The following is a 27,331-nucleotide window of genomic DNA, read 5'->3' as shown; positions in this document are numbered from 1 at the left end:
TAAAGTGAGAGGATAAAGCAATCACACCAGTAAGATGGGAGCCCAGATTGGAAATTGGTGATCAAACTGATGTACATAAACTAAAAACAGCTAAAATGAAAACTAACAATACATCATTGGGACCACAGCATTCCCTTCTGATGTCTTCCCAAATGGAAAACCTTTTTAAAGCACCTGTCCACTTCAGGGACCAGGACTTCTGTAAAAAATAAATGTTTTGTTTGGTAATGGTTGGATGTCTGTTGTCACTTGAAGGATGGGATCCCTACATGCACAGCCAATTCCAGAAAGACACAAATAGCAATCTGACTAATTAATATTCATTAGTCATGTCATTTTGTGCGCTGCGGAGTATGAGCGATTTGGGTTGCAACCTCTTTGAACATAAATTTAATCGCAAATTCTATTCCTGTTCACAATGCCGTGGGTGAACAATTTGCATATCTTTATTTGCAAATAGGGATTACTACTTTAGGCCCCTCAAGTGGAAACATGAAGGGAAGTCCAGAATGTGAACAGCAAGAGAATCATCGAGACAGGGAGCTGGCTGGGACACATCAGACAGGAAGCGGCCGTAAGAGGATGGTGCCGAATAGGAATTAAGGGAGAAAAACACAGACTGGGACAAGTTAGAATGGAGAGCGACCTCAGACTGTGAGACCTGTCTCATCAAGGTATGTGAGCAATTGTGGAAAGGTATATAGAGTCATTCTTTATACGAAGACCGCCTTGCAGTCTCCATACGTTTCAGTGGGACTCCACACTGGGTAACCAGTACTTACATCCTTTGTGAACCCCTGCTTGTTCTCTCCTTTGGACTCCCTCTCCACTCTCAAACTGTCTGAGTAAAGTAAACAGTATAGCTCATGAGCTGTTTGAGTAGCTTACGGTCAAACTGGCAGCAGATGATAGGGGTATTCAGCTGGAGAATATCTTTTGCCTGGCACCTCGTGGCTAAATCCTTCTCTTGCTCCTGGCTTTGAATTTCCACGCCCTGAAGAGAGATAGGTAATTAATTACTCCTAAATGTACTTTAGACTCCACAGCTCATTCTCCCCACACACCTGCCACCCTGTCAAATATAGTCATATAGGAAATAGTAAGGAACATCTACTTAATACTACTTCATATTATCGGCCTGCAAAATAATCTATTTGCTGTCTCAACGTGTGCCTCAATGTACAAACAGCATTCAATTACCCTTCTGGAAACTATTTTACTTCTGGTTCAGAAGCTCTAGTCAATTATTAATAAGGCTCCCTATTTTCCGTTTTTACTGATTTTTACAGATAAATGCAGACAGAAAACATTCAGTTTCTTGTCTGTATTTATTTTTAAATGTGAATAAAAACGGAAATTGGGTTGCTTTTTGAGTAATTCTAAATATTGTCTGCCATGACTGCCAGGCCAATAGATATGTGGATTGATAGATAAGGGGGTTAAAAAAGAAAGGAATTTTAGCAAAGAGGCTTTCACAGCAGTAGCTATGCACAAGGTTGACACTGAAATGTGACTATTTTCATATAAGTGCATTGATTTATCTTCTGCAGGTGTTCACAGCACTGAAACCTGGCAGACAGCCAAGAGTGACTGCATAGTTATCGTTAAATAAATGTGTAAATATACTCATTTCATATTTGTTTTTCAACAAAACCCAAAATAAATATGAATAAATACAGATAAAATTAGCACAGATACAGACGGAAATAGCAACAAAAAAAAACATAAAACCGGGAGCCCGAATTATTATCCAGTGGGTATGAATGCTTCTAATAACCTCTATAAATGTTTACAAAGAGCCTGAAGTGTGAGAGGTGACACACATGTAGGTGTATGTGACAAGTGGGAAACCCCTTTTTTTCCTGCAAATGAACATCTTTTCAGACCCTTGTTTGAAAAGTGAGCCCATCGTTATTTTATTTGATTGATGGTTGAGGGGGGTCATCAAAAGTGTAACTATCATATGTCCTTGATAAAACACTGTGGGACCCAACACACGGAGTCTTACCTTGGAAGGCACTTTTCTGCATTTCTAGGACTGGTGGCATGCAGGTGGGGCTGTCCTCCGAGTGCGGCATGAATGCCATCGCCAGAGCATTAGCACTTAAATATATATATTTTTTTATATTTTATTTTTGTAGAGTAGAGCAAAGGACAAACAACATTATAATAAGATTGGTCGTCAGAAATAAAAAACAAATCTGCACTTTACACTGATACACATTCTATACATTTGTCAACTGAAACCCATACAACATGGATGAACATACTCTAATTAATCGACATGCTTTAAATATTACCACATAAGTCCAGCAAAACCATATATTCATTTATAACTACCTAAAAGTCTAGCCTTTAAAAACTACAAGGAATTTCCCCTAATTTACTAAAGTGCTCTTAATACAGACTGCCTCTTCATACACATAATTAAGGACGCTATTTACATTAAAGTGCATTCATTTGGGGAACTCTAACCTTATACTGTTGTTTTCCAAACACAATAAGAGCCTCCAGCCAATTGTAACTCGTATTTGGAAACCATCAAGAAACAATTGCACCTTCCCAATGCTATAAGACCTAAAGTGACTTGTGCCTAATTACCATCAGTTTTAATAGTATTGCATCCTCCAAAAGACACTTCTTCTCATTATCATTGTGTGCCATTAAATAAACAATAAAAACAGGAATCCATTAATAGCTGTTTAAAACCTTCTAACTGTGCTAAAAAATTGCATTATTGCAGTGCAATCATACTTCCCCTTAAATATAAGGGCCTAAAGTGCAAAGTGCTAAAGTGCTTGATTTTTGTCAATATATCCCAATTGGCAAAAAACTTCCAAACCGCCTTAAACTTTTTTGTTACCCCAACCCGTTTAGCATAGGCTTCTTCAAATCTCCTTATCCTTTGCATTTTGTTTATCCATTTAGGATAAGATTGAACCTCTTCAGATCTCCAGTTTTGGAGAATTAAAGAACGTGCTACGGTGGAGCAGATTGTAATGCACAGCTCTTCGGCTTTGGTCAAATCTGACCTTACTTTAGAGAGACTGAAAAGAACCACTTCTGTCTCGGGGTCGATCTTCTTTTTAATAGCCTGGCTTATTTCTGAGAAGATCTTGCTCCCAAAAACTTGAAGCTTCGGGCATGTAAGGAATATATGAAGCCAGACTCCCTCACCATGAGACTGGAATCGAAGACATTTATTGTCCCCTTCCGCATCGCGCTTATTTAACGTTTTCGGCATGTAGTAAGCCAGCAAACAGTGACAAAAAGGCCATTCTTTTAAAATTGGCTGCTCTCAGGGCCTTACTTCCTACCTGGGCTATAGATGGCCATTCCGGGTGAGAAAAGGGGCAATTAGTTTCCCGAGTAATTTTTCCCAAGACTTCCTCAACTAGGGGGGGTGCCTTACATTTTATCAACAAAGTGTACCAGTTTCCTACCCCCTTTAATTTAGCTTTATATAGGGCATTAACCTGGTTAATAGACACACCACTTGACAGTAGATTGTATTTTTAAATAACATTTCGATCTGCAAGTATTCCAGAAACCCTGTCTTATTTCGATTACCAAATCTACTTAGAACCTCATCCCAAGAGATCACTGTCTTAGCAATTAAGAAATTGCCCAGGTCCTCAAAGCCACTATCCTTCCATCTCTTAAGCCTACTGGAGTGAATTTGTGGACCAAAAACCTTGCATTCCTCTAACTTCAGAAAAATAAATCCTAAAGAGTCTGCTTGTTTAAAAAAAGATTGCAGTCTATTAGAATAATCATGAATTGTCTTATAACAGGACTTTTTAGGTAGTTTGGATGTTTTTAAGAAGATTGAAATTCGTGTGCCGGACTCACGAATCCTTCTTTCAAAAAAAAGTCAAAGGTAAAAGGGTCCACTTATCCAGTAGGGTTTTAATTTTATTCCGCATGGCTAGATAATTCAGACTAAATAATTGTTCTAGTTGATTAGAAACATAGATACCCAGATATCTAAACGGTTCTTCTTTCAATGCCTGAATTTTTTAATTAGTGGGTAAGAAGTTACAGTCCGCATTAAGTAATAAAATCTCCATTTTATTTTGGTTTATTTTGTAGCCTCCTATTTGTTCAAATGTTCTAATTCTAGAAGAACTTCTTCCAAATTCTGCTTGTCCAGACATAAGTACATAATTATATAGTCCGCGAAAAGTTTCAACTTGGCCATCCCTTCAATTGGGGCTCTAATCGGGGGGGTTCCACGGATTCCTATAGCCAAGGGTTTGATGGAAAAAGTAAAGAGTAGAGGCAACATCGGACAACCTTGTCTAGTTCCAAGATTTATTTCCACTACCCCTATTGAGTCACTGTTATCTATAACCCGGGCTTGGGCACCTTGATATATGTTTCTTATCATATTTGCAATTTGCACCGGGATACCCAGTCTGATCACAATGGATAAGTGCCTGAACAATGGGGGTAAAACCAATCCAGTGACACCAGCCATGTATGGGATGCCCAAAACACACAAAAACATTCAGGATCCGCCACTGCCTTCAATTATTTCTGATATCAATTCTAACACCGAACCCCTTTCTAAATATGTGGTCTCTTTCCAGTGCCCTTTAACATCACATATCCGTCATGTATTAAAGACACAGGAAACTTCATTTCTAAGATAGAGAATAAACCTTTCAATCAAGACCAAGAGATCCTGGTCACACTAGACATCGAGGCACTGTACACAAACATACCTCAAAAAAGAGCTGTAGAGGTAGTTGCCACACTACTTAGTAGAACAGGGGATGGGCCAGACAGATTCATCTTAGAGGGCCTCGAGCTAGTATTATGTAATAACTATTTTGAATTCAAGCAGGCTCTCTACCAACAGATAAAGGGGACCAGCATGGGAGCTTTGTGTGCTCCCAGCGTGGCAAACATTTTCATGGGAAAGTGGGAACAGAAACATGTCTTCAATGAGGCAGCGCCGTTCTTTGAGAATGTCAGACTGTGGCGTCGCTTCATAGATGACATTTTCTTTGTTTGGCAAGGAAATTAATTAACTTTAATTGATTTTATTTCCTGGCTCAACTTGAGCAATATCAATCTAAAGTTCACAGCAAACCATAAAAAACATAGGGTCGAATTTTTGGATATTGTCATCATAGCCAATCAAGGAGCCTTGGAAGTAAGATTTTATAGGAAACCCACAGCTAAAAACACCATCCTACAGCATGAGAGCTACCATCCCAACTGTCAAAAAGACTCCATTCCATTCGGGGAGTTTCTTAGAGCGAGAAGAAACTGCTCTAACATAGCAGAATATAAAAAACATGCAGGACAACTCAAACAGAATTATTAGATAGGGGTGCCGCTCGAGGCTACAGACTTTGGTGCAATCTTTCCGGGCTGTTTCCTGCAAGTAGCTGCCTGTTAATCTCACCTGGACAAACGCCGACTTGGGGCTCTTTCCTCCACTGCAGCGGGACTGCGAGGACCAGGTTGCTCAGCGCCTTAGACACCGGCCGCACCTGGGTCCTCTTCCCGCTCCTCCCCCCACCACTACTTAGCGACTCGCGGCCCCCGCTTCGCGGGGCCGCTCGAGGCTACAGACTTTGGTGCAATCTTTCCAGGCTGTTTCCTGCAAGTAGCTGCCTGTTAATCTCACCTGGAAGAACACCGACTTGGGGCTCTTTCCTCCACTGCTGCAGGACTGCGAGGACCAGGTTGCTCAGCGCCTCAGACACCGGCCGCACCTGGGTCCTCTTCCCGCTCCTCCCCCCACCACTACTTAGCGCCTCGCGGCCCCCGTTTCGCGGGAGCCGCTCGAGGCTACAGACTTTGGTGCACTCTTTCCGGGCTATTTCCTGCAAGTAGCTGCCTGTTAATCTCACCTGGACAAACGCCGACTTGGGGCTCTTTCCTCCACTGCCGCGGGACTGTGAGGACCAGGTTGCCCAGCGCCTCAGACACCGGCCACACCTGGGTCCTCTTCCCGCTCCGCCCCCTCAGCACTCACTATTTAGGAATCACTTGTATACGCGCACGCGGGACGCGCGCGCGCGGGCTGGCCACCCCCCTAAGACTCTGCTCAACATACTGTTCCACTCTCAGGTGTACTAATCATTTTGACAACTATGACGGGCTAATTTGTTTCGTGTACATAATTTGGCTATACGTCGATCCAACCACCGGAGTCTTGTTCTACTAACATGGCCGCTCTGTCGGATAAAGGGGGTAAGACTGGACTTAAATCGACCAGTGGAAGTCTAATGGGAACTCTAGACAATTATATTACTCGGGTCACAGCTGCCCTGGACCAAGCAATAGTTGACGCTGAAAAAAGATTGTTGACCGAAATTTTTTCCAAAACGTCGTCTTTGGGATTAATTCAGCACTGCACTACTCCAGAGAACCGTATAAGCCAACGTTTAGGTGACTTGGGACTGCCACAGACTAGCATAGAGTTAGATTCGCTCAGTAATATTTCCTTGGGGAATAGCTCTCAAAACTCACAGACAGGTAGCGCTATTCAGGTGTTAACTGTCCCCTGTGTAACTCCTCCCCCGATTATTCCTGTTTGCCATATAGTTGATTCTCCATCTTAATGCAATTTACCTAGAGGCAAATGAAAGCGAGGGGGAGGTGGACAGAAAGGTAAAAGAGCAAAAAACCCAAAGCTAGTGTATAAAGGGGCCAAATCCCAGGGCACTCCGAATCATATTCAGCCTGTTACTTCGGTACAACCTCACCCAATGTTTAAGCCAATAGCTGCTGTACAAGGATATGTGGCTTTGTTGGGGCAGTTAGAACACACAATTAGATCCCTGATACTCCCCCTAATATAGAGATTGAAAATAATCACTGCTAGTTTAGGCAAGTTGGAACAAGTTATTATCAACAATTTTAAAATGTTACACTCTTTATCTGCTAATAAGAAGGCGGGAGCTGACTCTACACAAGTAGGCGAACGGAAAGTTAACAGTGATTCCCAATTAATATCCCCTTGCAAAATTGTTTCCCAAATAGTAAAAGGGCCTGCGATAAACAGTGACAACAGAGTAACTGACCCGAGGGGTAGAGATCTGGGCATTGAGGCAGGCCAGTGCCTCACAGGGGGTCTGCAGTCTCATCAGGAAGTCGGTGCTCAGCCATCTAAACCAGCCATGGGCCCTATCATGGGCCCTATCTATTCTAATAAGTTGGCCCAATGTATAGGCAACCGATCTACCCTAGATCTACCCCCCAAAGCACTCCTTTAGTGGTGGTTTTGGCCAAAGTCCCTCCTCTCCGTCAAGGGGAAAGAGAGGACTATTTTCAATTAAAGAATAAGGTTCATCACTGGTTTTCACAAAATATTGAAGGCGGGCATATGATAGGTTACAATATAATTATGACCCGCCGAGTTGCATGGTTGGGAAGCTCCAGGAAAAATCAAGAGGGAGATTGTATAGTCATAAATTTTAACAGCCCGAAACCAGTAGCTAGGATCCTTAGGGAGTCAGAGCGAAGTACAAATGGACAGGGGATAGAAGTACTGCTTCTGGGGTTTTTCTACAGACTAGGCAACCAGGGTAAATGTAATCACTAAAATCCCATGAATAAGTCGCCTGCAAATAACTTTCGCTTTCCATTGGGAACAGGAGGGTGGAATATAATACCCATGAAAACAAATAGAGCTTGGCACAGAGGAGACCCAGGATATATCACAGATGCTGAGGTCACAAATAGATTTAACATCCTCTCAGGCCTCAATGACTGCGACTGACTGTGTAATAACCGAGCCAGCTGTCACTCGCAGGAAGACTCTAATCCTCTTCCTGTTTATCCTTTATGTCGGGTTGATATGATAAATGAAAACACTGATCCTGTTGCAGTCATCGGCAATGTTACTGCCTTTTCTACTCCCCCAGTAGGCATCCCCCCAGGACTCTCTTATGGTGAGGGGGATGGTGTGGGAAAGCTAGTTTCATGGAACATAACTGGCATGGGCTTAAACAGGAATCGCAGGATTGGTTAAACTTTGTTAATACTTTCGACGTGTGCATTTTCCAGGAGACGTGGCTGTGTGAACCCTCCTTTGCCCTGGGGTATCTGAATTATTCGGTTCCAGCAACGAAAGGTCCTAAGGGCCGCCCTATGGGCGGCTTGACTATCTGGGTCCGGCAAAGCATGTCGCTAACTAACAAGGTGGTCGAAGTTGGAAGTAAAGATATCCAATACATTAAAGTGGATTTGGGTTCTCTGGAACGGCTTGACATTTATAATGTCTATGCCAGGGGCAACAAGGGTGGGAGGTCAGAAGTTTTAGCGGCTTTGGCCTACCTCCTTGAAACCCATTAGTCGGACAGTAACATTATCATAGCCAGTGACCGCACTTTTGAACCTTTGGCCATTTGTGACGACTTTAGAAGAGGATAGGCAAAGGGGGTCCCCAAATTAGAACTGAATCCTGTCACTCGATGGTCGGAAGACATTGTCTGTTTAAATGCTATTTGCCTCGAAAGGAGCTTAAGGGCACTAAACGGGAGGACCAAGAGTGACAAGGCGGGGCATGCACCTTTGACAACGGGCGATACAGGAGTAGAATAGATTATGTCTTGTGTAGCTTGAAAATCTGGAAATTAGTCTGCGATATGGAAGTTAAATGGAGGATCGAAAGCGATCATGACCTGTTGTGCGTTGAGCACAAATGGTGGACACCCACCAATGAAACCTTGACTTCAGGGAGGGGTAGTGCCCCCTCGGGTGTCCCTACAAATGATATGCGTAGATTAAAATGGCCTTATGTTTTGTCCAACCAACGGTCTATGGATAACATTAAGGCTGAGGCGGTTAAAGCGATAACGGCCATGGAGCAGGTCAATCCAACCATATCATGTCCAAATACAGTAACAGAAATCCATGATAATTGGTTTTCTAAAATCAGGAACCATTTTCTGAAACTAATAAAGAGGACTAGTAGGGTAACTATCAAGCCAGCAAAGTGGTATAATTCCCAGTGTAGGAACGCCCGCTTGGCTTTAGGCTCCGCAATCAAGAGGAGGGAATTGACAGCTATTCGTAATGCTAGAAAGGCCTATAAGGATAGCATATTCACAGCCAAGAAAATGTGGGAGGAACTCCATTGCAATGAGCTAAAGAATGCTAGTGGGAAAAAAGACTCCAGGCTCTTTCGGAACATTGTAAAATGGGGCAGGGGTGGTGTTTCCGATCCTCCTGATAATAACGTATCGGAGGAGGACTGGGTCAACTATTTTAAGCCCCAGTATGCTGAAACGCAACTTGGTAGGGAGATGGCTGGGTTTAGGCCGGTTTACTTTAAAGATAACTCCTTTAGTAATAATGAAGTAATGATGGCCCTTAGCTCAGTGACTAGCGGCAGAGCCCCAGGCTTAGATGGGGTCCTGACGGATCTCCTTATTAATGATAAAGAGCTGTGGTGTAAATATATTTTTCTTCTTGTTAATGCAGTGGCACAGGGTGCTCCCGTACCGACATCCTGGCAATGTGCAATTATAATACCTGTATTCAAGAAGGGTGATCGATCCAAACCCGGGAATTATAGACCCATAAGCTTAATTGACACCATCCAAAAGGTGGTGGGGAGGATGGTTGTCAATAAGCTTTTCATCTGGGTGGAGGAGAACAACGCCCTGTCTCAGTTCCGGAAGTCCACCAGTACGATGGACCAGGTATTCCGATTTACCTTACTGCAGTGGCGAACTGTGTTGCTGGGCAAGGGCAGCCTGTACGCGGCCTTTGTCGATTTGCAGGCTGCCTTCGACCTGGTACCAAGGACAAAGCTGTGGTCGGTACTGAGGAACCTGGGTCTACCAGAAGAACTACTGACAATGATAATGCAGCTGCATGAAGCGAATTTTGCCAAGATTCAGTGGGGGGGGGGGGGCAAGGAGTCATCACCACAGACTTCCCGGTGGAGCGGGGAGTCCGGCAAGGATGTTCAATGGCCCCACACTCTTTTCCCTGTTTATTAACGGAGTGGTGGCTCGCATGCTATCTGCTAACGTGGACGCTCCCTCTTTGGCTGGTATTAAGATACCGATTTTAATGTTTGCAAATGATACCCTGATTTTATCTAAGACTCCGAGCGGCCTACAGCGAGCATTACTTATCTTTGATAATTTTTTTGGGGAGCATGGCTTAGAAGTCAATGTGGCGAAAACTAAGCTAATGGCCTTCAACCCCCATCGAAGTTTTAGATCTAAGCCGAGTATGAATGATCGCCCTCTAGAGATAGTCAAAGCTTTTATGTATCTAGGTATTCATGTAACAGATGATCTTAGATGGTCCCAGCATATAGATATTGCAGTCCTAAGGCATAGACAATTGGCTGGTGCTCATGGCTCAGAGCACAGAAAATCTAGGACTAAACCGATTAAGCCAGCACTGCAGGTCTACGAGGCCAAGGCCCTCGGCTCTGCACTATACGTGCCGAGTTGTGGGGTTTTGAGAAGCTTGAGCTATTACAAACATCAGAAAATAAGTTTCTCAGGGCAATCACTGGTCTCCTCAAAAGTACTCCTTTACTCCCACTTAGGTACGATCTGGGTAGAAAGGCTGTAGTAGATCTAGCGAGGCTCCGTCCAATCCTATATTGGAGGAGGCTCTGGACCACTCCCGAGCTTCACCATTATGCCGAGGGATTTCAAGCTATAATTAAAGCGGATGTGTTCCATAAAATAGGCTGGCTAAATGTCCTTAGGACTATGCTGGGAGAACTTGATCTCCAACTGCTCTGGGATGATCCGACAGGTGCCCCATTCCCAAGCAAAAAAGCTCTAAAGGAAATTTATTGGGAATATGTGGCTACCCGGAATTGGAGAGACACCAAGTCTGGTCCTATGGCTGGAGGCTTTTTAGAAGCTAAATTGTATTCCAGTCTAGAACTCTATTGGGATACTATAACCTCGCCCAGGGATAGGAAGCTCTTCTTTCAAATTAGAGCTGGTGCTCTCCCCCTTAGGTCTCTAACAGGCAGGTGGGGGGGGTTCATCCAATAGCAACTGTCCAGCCTGTGAAGCACACAAAGAAACAATTGGTCACTTCTTATTTGCTTAAAGAACCTATGTAGAACCCAGGCGTATTTGGTTAACGCCAGTGTACAAAAACCTAGGTACCACCAGAAGTGATGTAGCTTTAAGAATTATTTGCACTAGCACTTTTGTGCCCCTAGTTATAGCTACAGCTAAATATCTTGGATGGGCATGGACTATCAGACAGAGGGTTTTAGGAAGCTGATTGTTTTTATTGTTCTCAGGGATTGTCTGTATTTTATTTTACATGTATATTTCATTCACAATTTTATATATGAATTAATGTCTTCTAAATGTAGTGGTGCTTTTTTTACCGATGTTTTTATATTCGTGATTGTATGTGCTTATATGAGGAAAACTCGAATAAAGCATCTTCGACTTGACTTGACTTGATAGGGGTTATCCCAAGCGTCTAGTCAGGAACTCATTCAAAAGGGCTAGATTCTACAACCAAGATGCTCTGCTTTTGGGATTCCAACGAAAGAAAAATGACAAGCTAGTGTGTGTCATTAATCATTCCCCCTTGAACTTCAAAATTAAAAAGATACTAGACAAAAATTGGAACATCCTTAATGCTAGAGACGACCAGGGGGCACTGGACAAACTCATCCTGGAATATCGGTGTAATGCTAATCTTAAAGACAAATTGGTCCATTCCAGAGACTTACTGAACAAACCAAGGCCAAAAAGGTCTATCACAGGTCTTAATTTAATTCAAGGTAACCAGAGATGTGGGACATGTGTGGCCTGTGACACAGCCATAGTTACTGAGCAGTGGACTTACAAAGGACGAACAGGCAGATTGTTTGATCACACCAACTGTAAAAGCTATAATGTGGTGTATCGTATCCTGTGTCCCTGCGACCTAGGATACGTAGGTGAAACAGGTGGAGAATTTTGCCTCCGACTCTCTGAGCACAGATCTGCTATTAAAACAAAGAAAACCACATCCACACTATATGGAAAAACAACACTCAGAAAAAGATCTACGCTGGGTCATGCTGGAAAAGGTTAAAACCAAGCTAGGGAAGAGTGAGACAGAAGTACATAAAATGAGAGAAACATATTGGATTTTTACTCAGAATACGATCATGGAGGGCCTGAACGAGGAAATTATATGGAAAATCAGCTAAATTTGCGAATATGACTACTTACCACAAATTTTTGATAATTAGTTATATCAGTAGACATGTCTGTCTACCATGTGCTTGTCTTCCCACACCATCAGTTGCATTTGAGATTTCCCTTTATAGACCCTTTCCTGCATTTTATAGCAGTTGAAATCCGAGGGAGGCTCATATAAGACCATCAGCACACACCACATATCAGGATATATGTACACGAAAAGAACAAGTACACAAGGGGTGTGAACTCTAAGGTCCTTTCATAATGTATAGATCAGATAGACTGTTAGTGGGTAAATAATATATATAATATCGGTCTGATTTTACTTCCTTTTTACTGCAATTTGCATGCCTCTCAGGTACTATCACTGACTAGCGCCACTGACGTAATCAGACAATCCATACCATATTAATGGTAGATCAAGTATCGAGATTCACCCTGTATAATGTTTCAACTTATTTTCTCTCATAACTAGGTAACATAGTAAAGACTGACACCCTATCAGCAATTGGGCAATACCATTACCCCTGCAATCAGAGCCCGCTCTGCACATAGATCCATATGCTCTTAAACCAAGTGGACAGGGCAGGATTGTCAATTTGCATTAACTGCATCACATAATAGACATCAAAAACCATTAATATAGTTATAAGGGAAACTAATGAGTCTCATGTGAAAATCAGTCTATTGATGTTATTTAAGCTTATCAATTCCTTATAATAACATATCCATGATTATTTGGGCAGGATTACTTCCCATGCTCTATCTTTAGGAGCATTTGAATATTAACTCAGTGTATTATTGACTAATGGAAACCATTCTAAGATGGCGCCTATTTACGGGTGCACATACAGGAATATGTTTAAAATCACGACGCCATAGTGATGTCATTATGGTGACGCTATGCGTACATAATGGTAGATGCGCAATGGCGCGCTTAGTACAGAGATCAGGGCATGGTGAACAGAAAAGGTAGAAGCAAGCCACAGAGCAGAGGTGAGTGCACTTCAAGACCACAGGCGTAGTCCATTTGGTATATTTATTCTTTGGTCAGGATAGATGTTAGTTGTATTATCACAGTTAAAGTAACTCAATACACGTGCCCATTATTTATTTATTTATCGTATATTCCGTATCTCCCCCTAGCCTTTTGTTAACTACGCTACGAGTTCATTTTTACTTACTCTCATAGTGACCTTTTAAAGCGGACTTCCCTTGCACAGGAGTATATAGGCACAGTACGTGTATTAGCGCCATTAAGCACGCATATCGGCTAAGTGGTGCATATCTTGATTTTAGCGTAACAGACTCATGGGGACAGTTACAGCATATACCTCGTAGACACCACTCAGTGAGTATTACATAGGGAGTAGTTGTAATACCTTGTCTCACAAACTAATCCAGCAGGGACTATGACAGAGCCGGCTCATGGTGACTACCTCACCATTCTAACGATAAAATTTAAACAGCAGTGTAGGGGACATTTATCTAGTCATCATAATTATAGTAGTAACAAGACCTCAAGTGACTATGGTCCAACATTAATTTTGCTGCAAATAACTCTCTAATTTGTGAAGATATCGCACAAGTGCAAGCTATATTTTAATAAAAATCTTTCAGAATGAATATTTCTCTGTCTGTCCTGCAGATTAAGTTCTAAGAAGTACCCACATCAGTTCTATTAATATGGACAAGGCACTAGTGTGATACAGTCTTTAAAAGCAATCAACAACAGGAGGACTATCCACAGAGTATATATTAGGTAATACCACACACTAGACCTAAACAATGTCTTCCTTTGAGCACAAATAAATATTTGTAATAACACACATTTTTGTTGTTGCCCATTATGTCAGCTACAACGACTATTGGAGTAATGGCACATATGGTTTAAAGCCAGTTTGAATCAGATAAGAAAACAAAAAGAATCTAACTGGCTAAGGAAAGGATACCACAATCAAAGGACAACAGTAGTGCTCTAAGGTAATACTGTAAACAATCATGTTCTTGTCCCTATCCCAGATATTAACAATCAGACTTTTTAACTGAAGTTTGTTGTCCGTCTCCATGTCATAGGGCTAGGAAAATTGTAACAAGCCAGCCTTGGCCATAAGGGAGACCATAGACAAAGAAGAGCATCTGAGTGCCCGTACGATCCGCTCAAACAAAGCAGGACTAGAACCAAAGGGTTAGTCAAGCATATCAAAATGAAACATTAGGGCTATAAGGTGTAACACACTAGAGTCTTGATTGGGCTATAAGTTAATAAGGCTTCTTCAAATAGGCCAACCTTTTTTTGGTCTGCTTTGCACAGAAAGTTTTAGTCTGTTTTTATAAGCTCCTTCCTTGACATTTTTATTTCACTCAATTTGTTGATTCATCTTTCTCACACTGTACAGCACGGTGAAGGGTCTGATCTTTAACATCACTCACTTTGCATGATTACAATTTATAGTAGCAGTTTCAAATAATTAATTTTTATAGTAAAAGAAAGTCTTTCGTAGGGCTTTATGATTGACATTCATCCCTCTTTAAATTATAGATCCCCTACCATACCTCCACTGCACTTAAATTCATAATAGTAAAGTGGTCCTGAAGAAGGTGGCTCTAATCATTTTTACCACCGAAACGTGCATTGGCCTGGTAGTTCCAGCGGGCTTCATAACCATGGACATTTAAGAAGATTCAATCACCATGATTTTGTGATCTGCAAGCCATTTTATTGCTGGAAACAATGGAATGTAGTGTGATGTTTGTATGAGTGTGTGTGGTATGTTTTGACTGTATGTGCGGTAGGTACAATAGTGTTTCTGGTAGGGTGATGTTCATATATTGTTTTGTTTATTTGATAATACTTACTTTTTATCATCTTTTGTTCTATTATGTTTATAGATGTCACATTGCCTTTCTAAAAATTGTCTATATATATATATATATATGACTGTTTAAAAAAAGAAAACATTTTTGTCTCATTATCAATTAAATGGTATCATAAGAATAAATGAATAAAAGAGACAAAAGAAATAAAACAAAAATAATTCTTTTGAGAAAGCTTATAGTCTCTTCTTGTATAATTGTTGTATCTTATACTTTTGAGGGAGAGCTCAACTGAGCCAGTGTTGGCCAAAGTGAATAAAAGGGTGGTCGAGTGGGAGGTCCATATATTTGCAGGGTAAAACGTTGTGCCCAGACTTTCACTAATATTTTAAAATCCGCATTATGAAGACTAATTGGTCTGTATGAATTGACATCCTGGCAGTTTTTCCCCTTTTTAACACAGCTAACCAATATAGACTCCTTGAAACTTGGGGGAACACAGCTGCCCAGTTTGATATTATTAAACAGTTTCACCAGGAAGGGGATCAACTCCTTCAAAAAAGTTTTATAAAATTCATTTGGGAGCCCATCGGCTCCACAGGCTTTAGCCCCTGAAATAGACTTTACCACACTAATAATTTCTTCTTCAGGAATAACCAGCTGGAGCTGTTCCGCCATTGGCCCTGCGAGAATAGGGAGATCAATCTCCTCAAAATAATGATGTATTTGATCCGCTCCAGCTTCATATCTGGCAGTGTATAGCTGCGAGTAGTGCTCTAAGAAAACTTGAACTATATCTACTTTATCAGTCAAAGAGATTCTTGTCTTGTGGTCAAGGATTTCAGAAATCATGGCTGCTTCCTGTTTAGTTTTGGTAGTTCCGTCAAGCATCTTGCCGACCATTTGACTCTCCTCATACACTCGCTTTTGATATGTTCTGGAGCTGGCAATCTCTTCTATTATAAAAAACTTCTTCAATTCAAACTTCGCCCTATCTAGCTGAACTCTGGCAACCCCCATGCCAGTGGGCTGTGTATTTATTAATTTCGTTGCATTTACTACTGCCTGCTGAAGTTTAGAAATGTTCTGTCTCCTATGTTTAGCTTGGGCGGCTGAAAGTGCTATCATTTTTCCACAGAGGGCTGCCTTAAACCCACCCCAAGCTGAAAAGATTTCTGCTGTATTCTCATTTATCTTAAAGAATTCTGCAATCAACTCCTTTGTGTCAGCCACCCATTGAGGGTCCTGCAGGAGGAGACGATCCATCTGCCACCTGGGACTTGGCCTCCTGCATTCCTCAATTTCCATTTCGAGTTTAATAAGGGAGTGGTCAGAGAATGGATTTATCTCTATTTCAGTGGTCATATAGCCCAGGGATTGAGATGCTGAAAAGAACTTGAAGTTGGTGGTAATTTGCAATTCCATAAGGCCAAATGGCAAATTTCTGGTGCTTCCAGAATTGCATTTAAGGAATCGCAATTTGCAATTCCTTAATTGCATTAGCAAAATAGAGAATCACAAATTTAGCAATTTTCTATTTTGCGATGGTCTTTTGGGATGATACATCCCAAAAGGCTTTTTTCCAATTCGCAAGCGGGCCGATTCTGAGAATCTGCCCGTTTGCAAACTGGAAAAAGGCTTGATACATATGGCCCTAAGTTCAGAGACACCCAGAAGGCACATACCCAGGACTGGGTAGATTTAATTGACAGTTCTAATACAGCTCAGGAAGGCTGGCTTCTTGGCAGCAAGGTACAGGACTATGAAGAATGTAACAATTTGATAATGAGGGAACACATCCTTAGCAACTGTCAGAACCAACTACTGCACCAGTACCTGGTGGACTCTGATCTGACCTCTCAGCAAGAATTGGGAGAGAAGGCAGACAAATGGGTCCGCACCATGGTTAAACAGAAAAACCATAGAAGTGGTGGTGATCAGAAGAAGGATTCTTCCAAGGCCCAAGAGAAAGGCAGGGATATGTCTAAAGAGAAGTCATCTGAAGGTCCCCGAAAGTCTTCCTTTGGGGGAGGGTCCCAAACTCCTACTTCCCCAGGAAAGAAACCTTATTGCTATATCTGCAAAGAGAAAGGCCAAAAGAAATGAGACCCCACGTGCCCCAAAGACAGCAATACCAATACCACCACTACGACTACCACACCCACTAAAGCCCCAAGAAGTAGCCCTCCAGGTGGTAGTAGTACAACCACAAATTTAGTTGGGTTGTCATGGGGTACTGAGCTGGATACTGGCCTAGCCTGATCCTCCACACAGCCCATATTAGTCTGTGATGGTGGCAAGGCTTTTGCCACTTTTACTGTAAGTCCGAATACCTTGGGCAAGTACAGAGAGGAGCCTCTGATTAATGGTCAGAAAACTTTAGCCTCTAGGGACACCGGGGCTAGTGTCACCATTGTGACAGGAAAACTAGTGTCTCCACTTCAGCTTGTACCTGGGTAAATGTACCAGGTGACCAATACTGATGGTGTTAGGACAGATCATCCCATGGCCATAGTCAATCACAGCTGGGGAGGGGTCACTGGCCCTAAAAGGGTTGCGGTATCCCGAACCTTACCGGTAGATTGCCTCTTTGGCAATGATCTCGAAACTTTAGCCTGGGCTGAAGTAGAACTGAAGGCCCATCTAGAAATGTTAGGCCTCCCTGAGCAGGTTGGTGTGACCCTTAGGGCCCCAGTCCAACCACAGGGACATCAAGGAACAGTGTGCCTGAAACAATGGCCCACCCTGCTCAACAGAGAGCAAAAAGGAGGAACAACAGTCTTTTTCCACCCAGACTTTAGGTGAGGGTCAGCCTTCTCAGGGAACTGATCCTACTCCTTGTGAAGAAACTGCCCCAGAGGAGGTCAAGCCTGTCCTGACAGAGCCACTAAGGAATAGCCTAAAGCACACAGACCAGAAGGTCCTCACACCAGTCCAAAAACTTTGCTCAGAATTCATCAACTTAGTGTTCTTAGTGCAGGGAGAACACATGGACGACACATGGTGAAAATCGTATCTACCTCTTCCAGGGCAGATCAAAACCAATGAGCTGGTTCAATTGCTTCATTGGAGACTAGAGACCTCTAATTTCCAACTCAACCAAGTGACCTCCTCAAGACTAGAAATGATGCATCTGTGAACCCGTGAGCTCTGGGTGGGAAAGGAAAAGCTGTCTGTCCCAAGTAAAGTTGCCCTCCAGCATCCAGCATTGAAGGCCATGTCAGTCAGAAAACCCACGAGCCTCAGAACTCTTTGGATCTGAACACAGAACCAAGCTTGGAACATCGGAATAATATCCTGAATGTCCAGATGTGTTGAGGTGGTGGAAGGGGTTTGGAAGCCAGCCTATTTACATTGGCCGTTATAAAGAGTATCCTCTCCACTGTTGACGGAGAACCCAGGGGAAAAGCAACAAGTATGTGGTCTGACGGTGTTATGCACTGAATGTGGTGATCCTGCCTTAAACAGCCAGTTGTCGAGGAATGGGAATACATGTACTCCTGGTCTACAACCGCCATCACCTTCGTGAACACCTGGGGGAACAAGGTGAGACCAATGGGCAGGATGTTAAGATGATAGTTTTCCAATCTCACCACAAACCGGAGGCAGCACCTGTTGGACTGCAGGATAGGTACATGAAAAAACGCATCCTGCAAATGAAAAGACGTCTTCCGATTCCTCCGCTCTAGAGCAGAGAGAACCTAGACCAGAGTCAGCATCTTAAATTTGTCTTTCTGAAGGAAGGAATTTGTGAACCAAAGATCCAAGATCGGTCTCAGCCTGCTCTTTTTCTTGAATTAATAGAGGTATCATCCTGTGCCTTTCTCTGCATTTGGTACTTCTTCTATTGCCTCTTTGGCCAGTTGAGTCTGCACTTTATTCGAAAAGAAGGTGGCATGATTTGCCAAAGTCCACTTGTAGACTTCAGAGGGGGCGTTTTCCCCCTGTACACAGTCGTTAGTACGTTTTTTTGGTGAACACTGACAAAATGTTTGAGATTGCAGTTCTGGACCTGTGTCTACAACTTAGTGAAGGGTTATAAATATCACAAGCGTGGTCAGAATGACTCCTGGTCATGCCCTCTAGAAAATGCTTCACTACACAAACTTAACCTCTGATTATGAAATATTCCCATTGAGATATAAGTATCTGTTGCATCCTGGAGCAATGAAGTTTAAACAGTCACTTTAAAATCACCACCGGAACTTTTCCAGTCAGAGGAGAGGTAGAAAGAGTGCATCTGAAGTATTTACAATACTAACAGCTGCAAACTAAGTGCTACAGGTATGTAACATTTTCCATTTGTTCTTCATTGTTTTGTTGTAGATTACATGCTGAGAATAAAATGTAAAACAGTATCTTCCACTGCAAATTAAGTGACTGACAGAAATGACTAATGGGAGTAGTAAATATTGTTTTTTAAAAACATTTTGACCTGTTTTTGTCTCATTTTATACATGAATATCCACAGAGTAATGATTAGTAAAAGTGTAGATAGGGGTAAAGAAATGCATTGTAAGAATGTGACGGTGGCTCCCATCTTGCATGTGGTGTTGCAGGAGTTTTTCCCTGTAATGAGCATTTAGTAAGTGCATAACATACTTGAATGCATTTTAAAATCCATCTAGCATAACCGTACTTGCAATTGTTTCTCTAGATGGAGGAATAAGAGAGCAACAAACACAATTTTGTCTTTCTGATATGCTTTGCTTTGTCAATGTAATATTTGCAGCCTAGCTAGTGAGTGTGCAAGAATAGGTTCTTTGAGAATTTCCATATATTCTTGAGGTAACTGCAATAAACAAACTCTAACACTACAAGAGCCCAATTGTTGTACTGACATCATGCGGCTTGGGGTGCCAAATTTGTCTCCTCTGCAGAATCAGGAAAATCTGCACGGTTAAGAAGCTTGCAATGTGGCTGAACCAGCAATTCCAACAGTTGTGTTTACCAAAGGTGTCTCACCTATGTGGATGACACAATAAAATGTATCACTGGTGCTTGTAACATCTTCTGCATCACATATGGAATGTGCGGGAGCGATTGAAATACTAAAGTAAAAGTCCCCAATGAATTTATTTGTAATGCATTCCTGAGAGAGAGGGTGTGGATACCTGGAGGCATATTATTGACATTCGTTTTTCGCCAGTGGTGAACAAATCTATGGTTGGTGTGCCCCACTTGAGAACATTCTTTTGTAACATCTGAGTCATGTCTCAGTTGTGGGTGTCCTGAGCATCGCTGCTTAGGAGTTCTGGAAAGTCACTCTCCACCTCTGCCCACGGTTCTACTAATAAATGTATGCTGAGTTCTCGTGCTCAATGGCAAATCTGTTGAGTTGTCTTGGATAACTGTTGGACGTGTGTACTTTTAAGCTTTTGAATTAAATACATTGAGGTCACACTGTCTTTTTCAATCAATACCAGCTTCCCACCATGGAAGATGTGTCTGAAAAGCTTGGAGAGTTAGGACTCCCACTGTTAACCCTAAAGAACACGGTACTTACCTTCATTAACGATATATCTGTAAGAGACATATATTAGTGATAGAGTCTTTACCTTAGAATTACCCCAGGCGTCAGACTGGCCCCGGAAAAATTTTACACACAAGTACCCCTGCAGGTCGGTAGGTGGTGTCGGTCGACTCTGCGTTCGTCATCGGCATCGTGATCACCGGGATGATGTTGTAGTATCTACTTAGACGCTGCCCCTGCGCTCTGACTTCAGTTCTTTTACACGACATTCCATGCCAGAAAAGCAGAACCATGCAAGACACTGACCACTGGTGCACAGTAATGTCCCTGAATGGGAGTCCCTTACTCTAGAAGTCAGTTCACAGAACGGGGAGGATGGGTGGGGGGGTAAGGAATCTATAACTAATATATGTCTCTTACAGATATATTGTTACCGAAGGTATGTAACTTGTTCATCTGAAAGAAATTATTAGTTATAGAGTCCTAAACTTAGAATAGATACCCCAGCAATACCAACCCCGGAGGTGGGTCTGCGAACTAAGTTCACACCATAAATTCCAGGAGAACTGAATGGACAAAGATGCTGTCTCTCCGGACTTGACTATCCAGGCAATATTATTTAGTGACACAACAACAACAAGTGAGGAGGGTCTAAGGGCAAGTTTACCGACCAGCCAGATATACGCCCCTAACACAATCTATCACAACAGTTAATATCTGGGGGTCAGAAATAGAAAAGAAAGTTTGACAGTAAGAACCACTATACCAGACAGTAACAGTGAGAGATAATAATTGGAGAGTGGTCGAGTCGAGACTCAAGGGTACCAGGAGGGAAATATTGTTCCCATCAGAAGCCACACTGTACCGCCCTTATTATCATCATATGGGATCTCCTTACCCAGGAGGCAAGACGGCCGGTAAACATTACCGTGACCGAGATGTAATATGAGGTATGAGAGCAGAACAGAGAAGTGTAGTAGTGGCTAATGAAAAAAGCAGTGTATAGTGATTTGGAGTGAAAAAGTGAAGGGTACTAAAATTAGGTGAATGGGTGGTAAAAAGAATTTTAATAATAACCCCCAAACCCTAAGGTTAAAAGGCAGGTGTAGGTGCAGGTTTTAAATAATAACCGCACTTGTTAGTGGTCGACATGTTTCAGCATATTGTAAGATGTTCTTAATGCATTCCTCAGGACCTATATATAGTACACTACTGCTTTCGAAAAAATAAATTAAAAGGTGTCACCTGAAAATCCAGGCGTGCTCAACCGTATACCTTACGTGTAGGCTGAGGAGCTTCACCCCACCTGGCTGCAGCGCAGGTAAAAGGAGCACCGCTCTAACCGTCGGCGTCTCCAGGCAGTCTTCCCCCGAGCAGTACTGAAGACTGCCTGGAGACGCCGACGGTTAGAGCGGTGCTCCTTTTACCTGCGCTGCAGCCAGGTGGGGTGAAGCTCCTCAGCCTACACGTAAGGTATACGGTTGAGCACGCCTGGATTTTCAGGTGACACCTTTTAATTTATTTTTTCGAAAGCAGTAGTGTACTATATATAGGTCCTGAGGAATGCATTAAGAACATCTTACAATATGCTGAAACATGTCGACCACTAACAAGTGCGGTTATTATTAAAACCTGCACCTACACCTGCCTTTTAACCTTAGGGTTTGGGGGTTATTATTAAAATTCTTTTTACCACCCATTCACCTAATTTTAGTACCCTTCACTTTTTCACTCCAAATCACTATACACTGCTTTTTTCATTAGCCACTACTACACTTCTCTGTTCTGCTCTCATACCTCATATTACATCTTGGTCACGGTAATGTTTACCGGCCGTCTTGCCTCCTGGGTAAGGAGATCCCATATGATGATAATAAGGGCGGTACAGTGTGGCTTCTGATGGGAACAATATTTCCCTCCTGGTACCCTTGAGTCTCGACTCGACCACTCTCCAATTATTATCTCTCACTGTTACTGTCTGGTATAGTGGTTCTTACTGTCAAACTTTCTTTTCTATTTCTGACCCCCAGATATTAACTGTTGTGATAAATATTATTTAGTGAACATGTGCAGTGATGCCCGCGTGGCTGCCTGGCAGATGTCACTGAGGCGGGACTACACATCCCAAAGAGGTAGTGGCTGCCGTCACCCTGGTGGAATGAGTGCACAGTCCTATCAGAAGCTCCTTTTTTGCCAAACAATAACTGATCTCAATAAAAAGGACGACCCATCGAGAGATGGTGCGTATTTGCATGGCCCAACCTTTCTTGGCACCCACATAGCCCACAAAGAGTTGATTGTCCACCCAGAATTCTTTTGTGCGATCCAGATAAAATGTTGACGCACGTTTTGGATCCAGAGGGTGGAGTCTTTCCTCATCCTTGGAAGGATGCGGGGGAGGGAAGAAGGTGGGCAAAGTGATGATCTGTCCTATGTGGAAATAGGTAACCACTTTGTGAAGAAAAGAAGGCCTAGTTCGAAGGACAACCTTGTCCGGATGGACAGCAAGGAAAGGAGGGCTCTAAGATAGAGCCCGCAGCTCATTACCCTGCGAGCAGAGGTGATGGCAACCAGAAAAGCAGTTTTTTTTTTCAAAATCTTTTTTATTTTCCACTTTAGGGGAAAAGGGAAAATAGAAAAAAGGGGGGCACAGGTCTACATGTACACAGCGTCAAGCCTACAACCCTATACAGGGCCGGCCGCGTTTGCAAACGGTTCATTTGCTACACAAAGAGGCAACACAAGGGGTAAGGATTAACACAGCATGTCGCCTACAACCCCTGTGGGGCCGGCCGCGTAGTGCATTAAATTGTGCTACCTCAAGGTGAAGAAGGGATGGACACAACCTCTGAGGAACCAGAACTTGGATTCAGGGGCAAGAAGCCCCAGAAGGAGGAGAAAAAAAAAGGGAAGAAAAAAACAACAACAAAGGTCGAGAGGCATAAGAGGAAGAATAGGTAGACGAGAAAAGGAGGAAGGAAGAGGTAGAAGAAAAGAAGTGGCATGCGCGGGCAGGAGGCGGGAAGGCAACGTTGCAGCCCCTGGTAGGGGGTCACACTGCTAGGTGGTCTGCTTGCGGGTGCAGTCTGTCGGGGACAGGCAGGAGTATAGCATCTTCAAAAAGCAGCGCTCTAAGTTTAGTGGGCATGTAACGCGCATGCTCTATCGCGCAAAGACATTTAATCAGAGGTTGCCAGACAGCTTTAAAACGAGTGTCTCGCACTTGCAGCCGCGCTGTAAAGAGTTCCAAAGTGAGAACATGCCATAAGCGCACCTACCAAGCAGCTACTCGGGGGCTTCCGCTTTCTTCCAGTATAGCGCTATAAGCTGGCCCACCAAATGTGTATGAAATCTCCAGACGCAGTTGAGCACCTCCAACACAGGGGAGAAGCCGCAGGTAACATCTTGTGCAGACGCGTGGGTATATAGTACCATTGCGTCATGACTTTATAAGCATTCTCTTGCTGTGGGACGCTGCGATAGACATTGGGGATATCTCGCCATAGACGACTCCACTGTGAAGGCGCGATTTCCGTGGCGGACGTCATCTGCCATTGACGTTGGTATGGGTGAGATGGCGTTTCCAGGGCGTGCTGCAGGATCTGATAGATCCGAGATATCAGGCCCTTCGATTCATCAAAGGAGCGGACCAGCCTCTCAAAAGGAGTGAATGGGAGGGTAGCCGCCTGGTGCATCTCTACCGTGGAAACCCAATGCTGCAGCTGTTCGTACTGTAGTCTTGCTTCCACTGGAAGATGAAACTCTTCTCTACACTGAGCGAACGTTTTGAGAGTGTCTCCCTCATACAGATCGCCAATCACCCTGCATCCCCCTTGCACCCATTTGGTAAAAGCTTGTGTACAATATGCCGGAGGGAATAGTGGATTCCCTTCAATGGGTGTGTGCGGGGAGGAGAATGTTGTGAGGCCTCTGTGCACCGCCACCCTGTCCCAGATATCCAGGACCGATTTAGTGGACACAGTCATATACGCACTTTGGGAGCGTGCCGCTCGGTGGAGCCATATGAGGTCCCAGATGGTACGCCCAGTTACAACTCTATCCATGTGTAGCCAGCCCTTTTCACTCTCAGTTGTTGTCCATTCCATCGCAATGCGGAGATGGGAAGCCCAGTAGTAATCCATGAGGTTGGGACAGGCCAGTCCCCCTCTGCCCCACGGCAGCATGAGAATCTTGTGAGAGAACCGCGGCCTACGCCCTCCCCATATGAATGTGGTAAGTTCGCTTTGAGGCCCTGTATCTGATGCTGAGGAATAGGAGTGGAAAGGCATTGGAATAAATATAAGATTTTGGGGAGTACAGACATCTTAATGCCATTAAGTCTGCCCAGCCACAACATCACTAAGGGTTTCCATCCCCTCAGTTCCTCGAGAACAGCCCTCCTACATTCTTTTCAATTCACCTGGGACCACGTGTCCAGGGAGGGAGTCAACTGCAGACCCAGATACCGAATGTGGCCAGTGGCTCATTGATATGGAGCAAGAGTCTCCAAAAGTGGGATGTCCTCCTGTGGAATCGTAAGATTGAGCGCCCAGGATTTGCCATGATTAATTTTGAGACCAGAGGCCCGCTCAAAGGTCTGCAACAAAGAGTGTAGGGCCGGAAGAGATTCCCGAGAGCATGATAGCGTGAGGATGAGGTCGTCTGCAAAGAGCTCCACCTTGTTCTGCCGGCCTCCAAGAGAGATGCCATGTATTTCTGTCTCCTGCCTGATTAGCTCCGCCAGGGGCTCCACCACTAAGGCGAATAGTAGAGGAGACAGGGGACAACCCTGTCGGGTACCCCGATGTACAGTGAAAGGTTCCGTAAGTGGCACGTTTACTCTGACCCTCGCCTGTGGGGCAAGGTACGGTGCCATGATCATGGACACTATGTTCTGCCCTAGCCCAGCTCTCTGCAGCACCGCCCGGAGGAAGGCCCAGTCCACCGGGTCGAATGCCTTCTCCGCGTCGAGCGATAGGAGGCAGGCCGGAATATTCCAGTGGTGTGCTTTCCCCACCAAATGCGCGATTCTTCATACATTATCTGCCCCCTGGCGATTGCGGATGAAGCCAACTTGATCCGGACCCACCAGACCAGGCATGTGGGGATCTAAACGTTTAGCCAGTATTTTGGTGTAAATTTTCAAGTCTGAATTAATAGTGCTATGGGACGGTAGGGGGAACAGAGCATGGGGTCCTTCCCCATCTTAGGGATAAGAGCTATTTCTGCCATACCCATAGAGGCCGTTGGCCCTTCCGTGTCGGAGAAGGAATTATACAGTCTCAAAAGATAAGGCTGAAGTTGCGCTTGAAACATGCGATAAAAGGATAGGGGTAGGCCGTCCGGGCCCGGCGTCATTCCAAGTGGACGTCGCTTAGGACTGCAGTTATTTCCTCAGCAGAGAGAGGGCCTTCCAGTGTTCTAGCATGATAAGGGTGTATCGGGGTCCAGGCGCATCTATCCAACACTTCTGTAATGAGATCCGGCGACTGTGCATCCGCTGTGTAAAGGGCAGCATAGTATGTCCGGAAAGCTTCGTATTTAGCCCGCTCCGTGGTAACCCTCGTTCCATTCGGTAACTGTGTATTAGCTATATAGGCCTTGGCCGCCCGCGCTCTCAAACGTCTCGCCAGTAGCCTGCCCACCTTATCCCCTCCTTCGAAGTACCTCTGCTTCAGTGCCAGTAGGGAGGTTTCCACTTTATTAGTGTGCAAGAGGTGTGAGATTCGCCAGCCGCTGCCGAGATATGTGCGAGGGTTGTTCCTGATCATGTTTTTCAGCCAATTTAATGTCCTTTGAGAGAGTGTCTTCGAGATGCTGAGCCTCCCGCATCCTCGCAAACGAGAGAGAGGTGATGTGCCCGCGTATCGTGGCCTTGAAAGCATCCCACTCCACGGGGAAAGGCGTTTCCGGGATATCATTACTTGCAAAGTAAGAGTCAATGGCAGCACGTATGCTATTCACGTTGGCTGGGTCCCGAAGGATACCCAGCGGCAAGCGTCATCGCGGAATACGGGTGGGACAGGCGGCCGGGTCCTGCAGGAGCAGCTTAACATGTGCATGGTCAGAGAGCGATATGGCCGACATCGACGACGCCAGCATGCCCCGCACAAGGGCATGGGATACAAACAGGTAGTCGATGAGTGAGTAAGAACGGTGGACATGTGAGCAATACGAATAGTTCTGCACACCCGGCGAGTGATATTGCCACGCATCTAGGAGGCCAAGATCTGTAATCTGCTTCCGCAGACTTGAGGACATGGCCCCCACCCCAGTCAAGGAAGCTTCACTGCGATCTACCCCAGGGTCCCACACCAAGTTAAAATCCCCCCCCTAGAATCACAGAGGGGTCATCCTGAGGTACATGCTCCTGTATGAGCATCCGGAGGTAAGCGTCCTGCGTCTGGTTGGGTGCATACACATCACACAGTGTAAATAGGTGCCTCCCAATCCCTACACTCGTCCTTATGAAGCCTCCGTACGCGCTCCGGAAGGGTTTAGTCTTCCCCCGCCTGATGCCACTTCTGCACAAAATTGCCACTGCCGCCGTTATGGTGTCCGCTGCAGCCCAGAATTGGAGGGGATATTTAGGGTGCGCCATGCACGGTACATCAGCTTTAAGGAGGTGAGTTTCCTTGAGGAAGAGAATATCAAGATTGTGCTGAAGGAGATATCGCCATGTTTGCCGCCGTTTATTAGGGGAGTTGAGACACTTAACGTTGAGCGATATTACTTTCAAGGCCTCGGAAGGGCCCCAGTTATGTCCGAATCCAAGTTAGTCCTTCCTGCCACTGTAGAAGCAAGCTCTGGGTAGGGATAAACGCGCGTGGAGGCCTATGTCGAACCACTTGGGAGGCACGCTGCACCTGCAATACCACCCGCCCAT

At 44.1% G+C, this 27,331-nt stretch overlaps 1 protein-coding gene across 1 annotated transcript in view; it reads right to left on the bottom strand.

The window, feature by feature from the left end:
* The window catches only part of LOC147679786 (myoferlin-like), a 3,853,508-nt gene that overhangs the window by 3,143,714 nt on the left and 682,463 nt on the right, over positions 1 to 27,331 (bottom strand). Inside the window, exon 8 of the mRNA XM_086943347.1 lies at positions 889 to 994. Within this exon, the coding sequence (XP_086799473.1) occupies positions 889 to 994 (106 nt within the window). The remainder of the gene's footprint in view (positions 1 to 888; positions 995 to 27,331) is intronic.

The sequence above is a fragment of the Lissotriton vulgaris genome, chromosome 11 (assembly GCF_964263255.1).
Source record: "Lissotriton vulgaris chromosome 11, aLisVul1.2, whole genome shotgun sequence".
Lineage (NCBI taxonomy): Eukaryota > Metazoa > Chordata > Amphibia > Caudata > Salamandridae > Lissotriton > Lissotriton vulgaris.
Note: the sequence above shows the minus strand (reverse complement) of the source record. Positions and strands in the feature narration are given on the sequence as shown.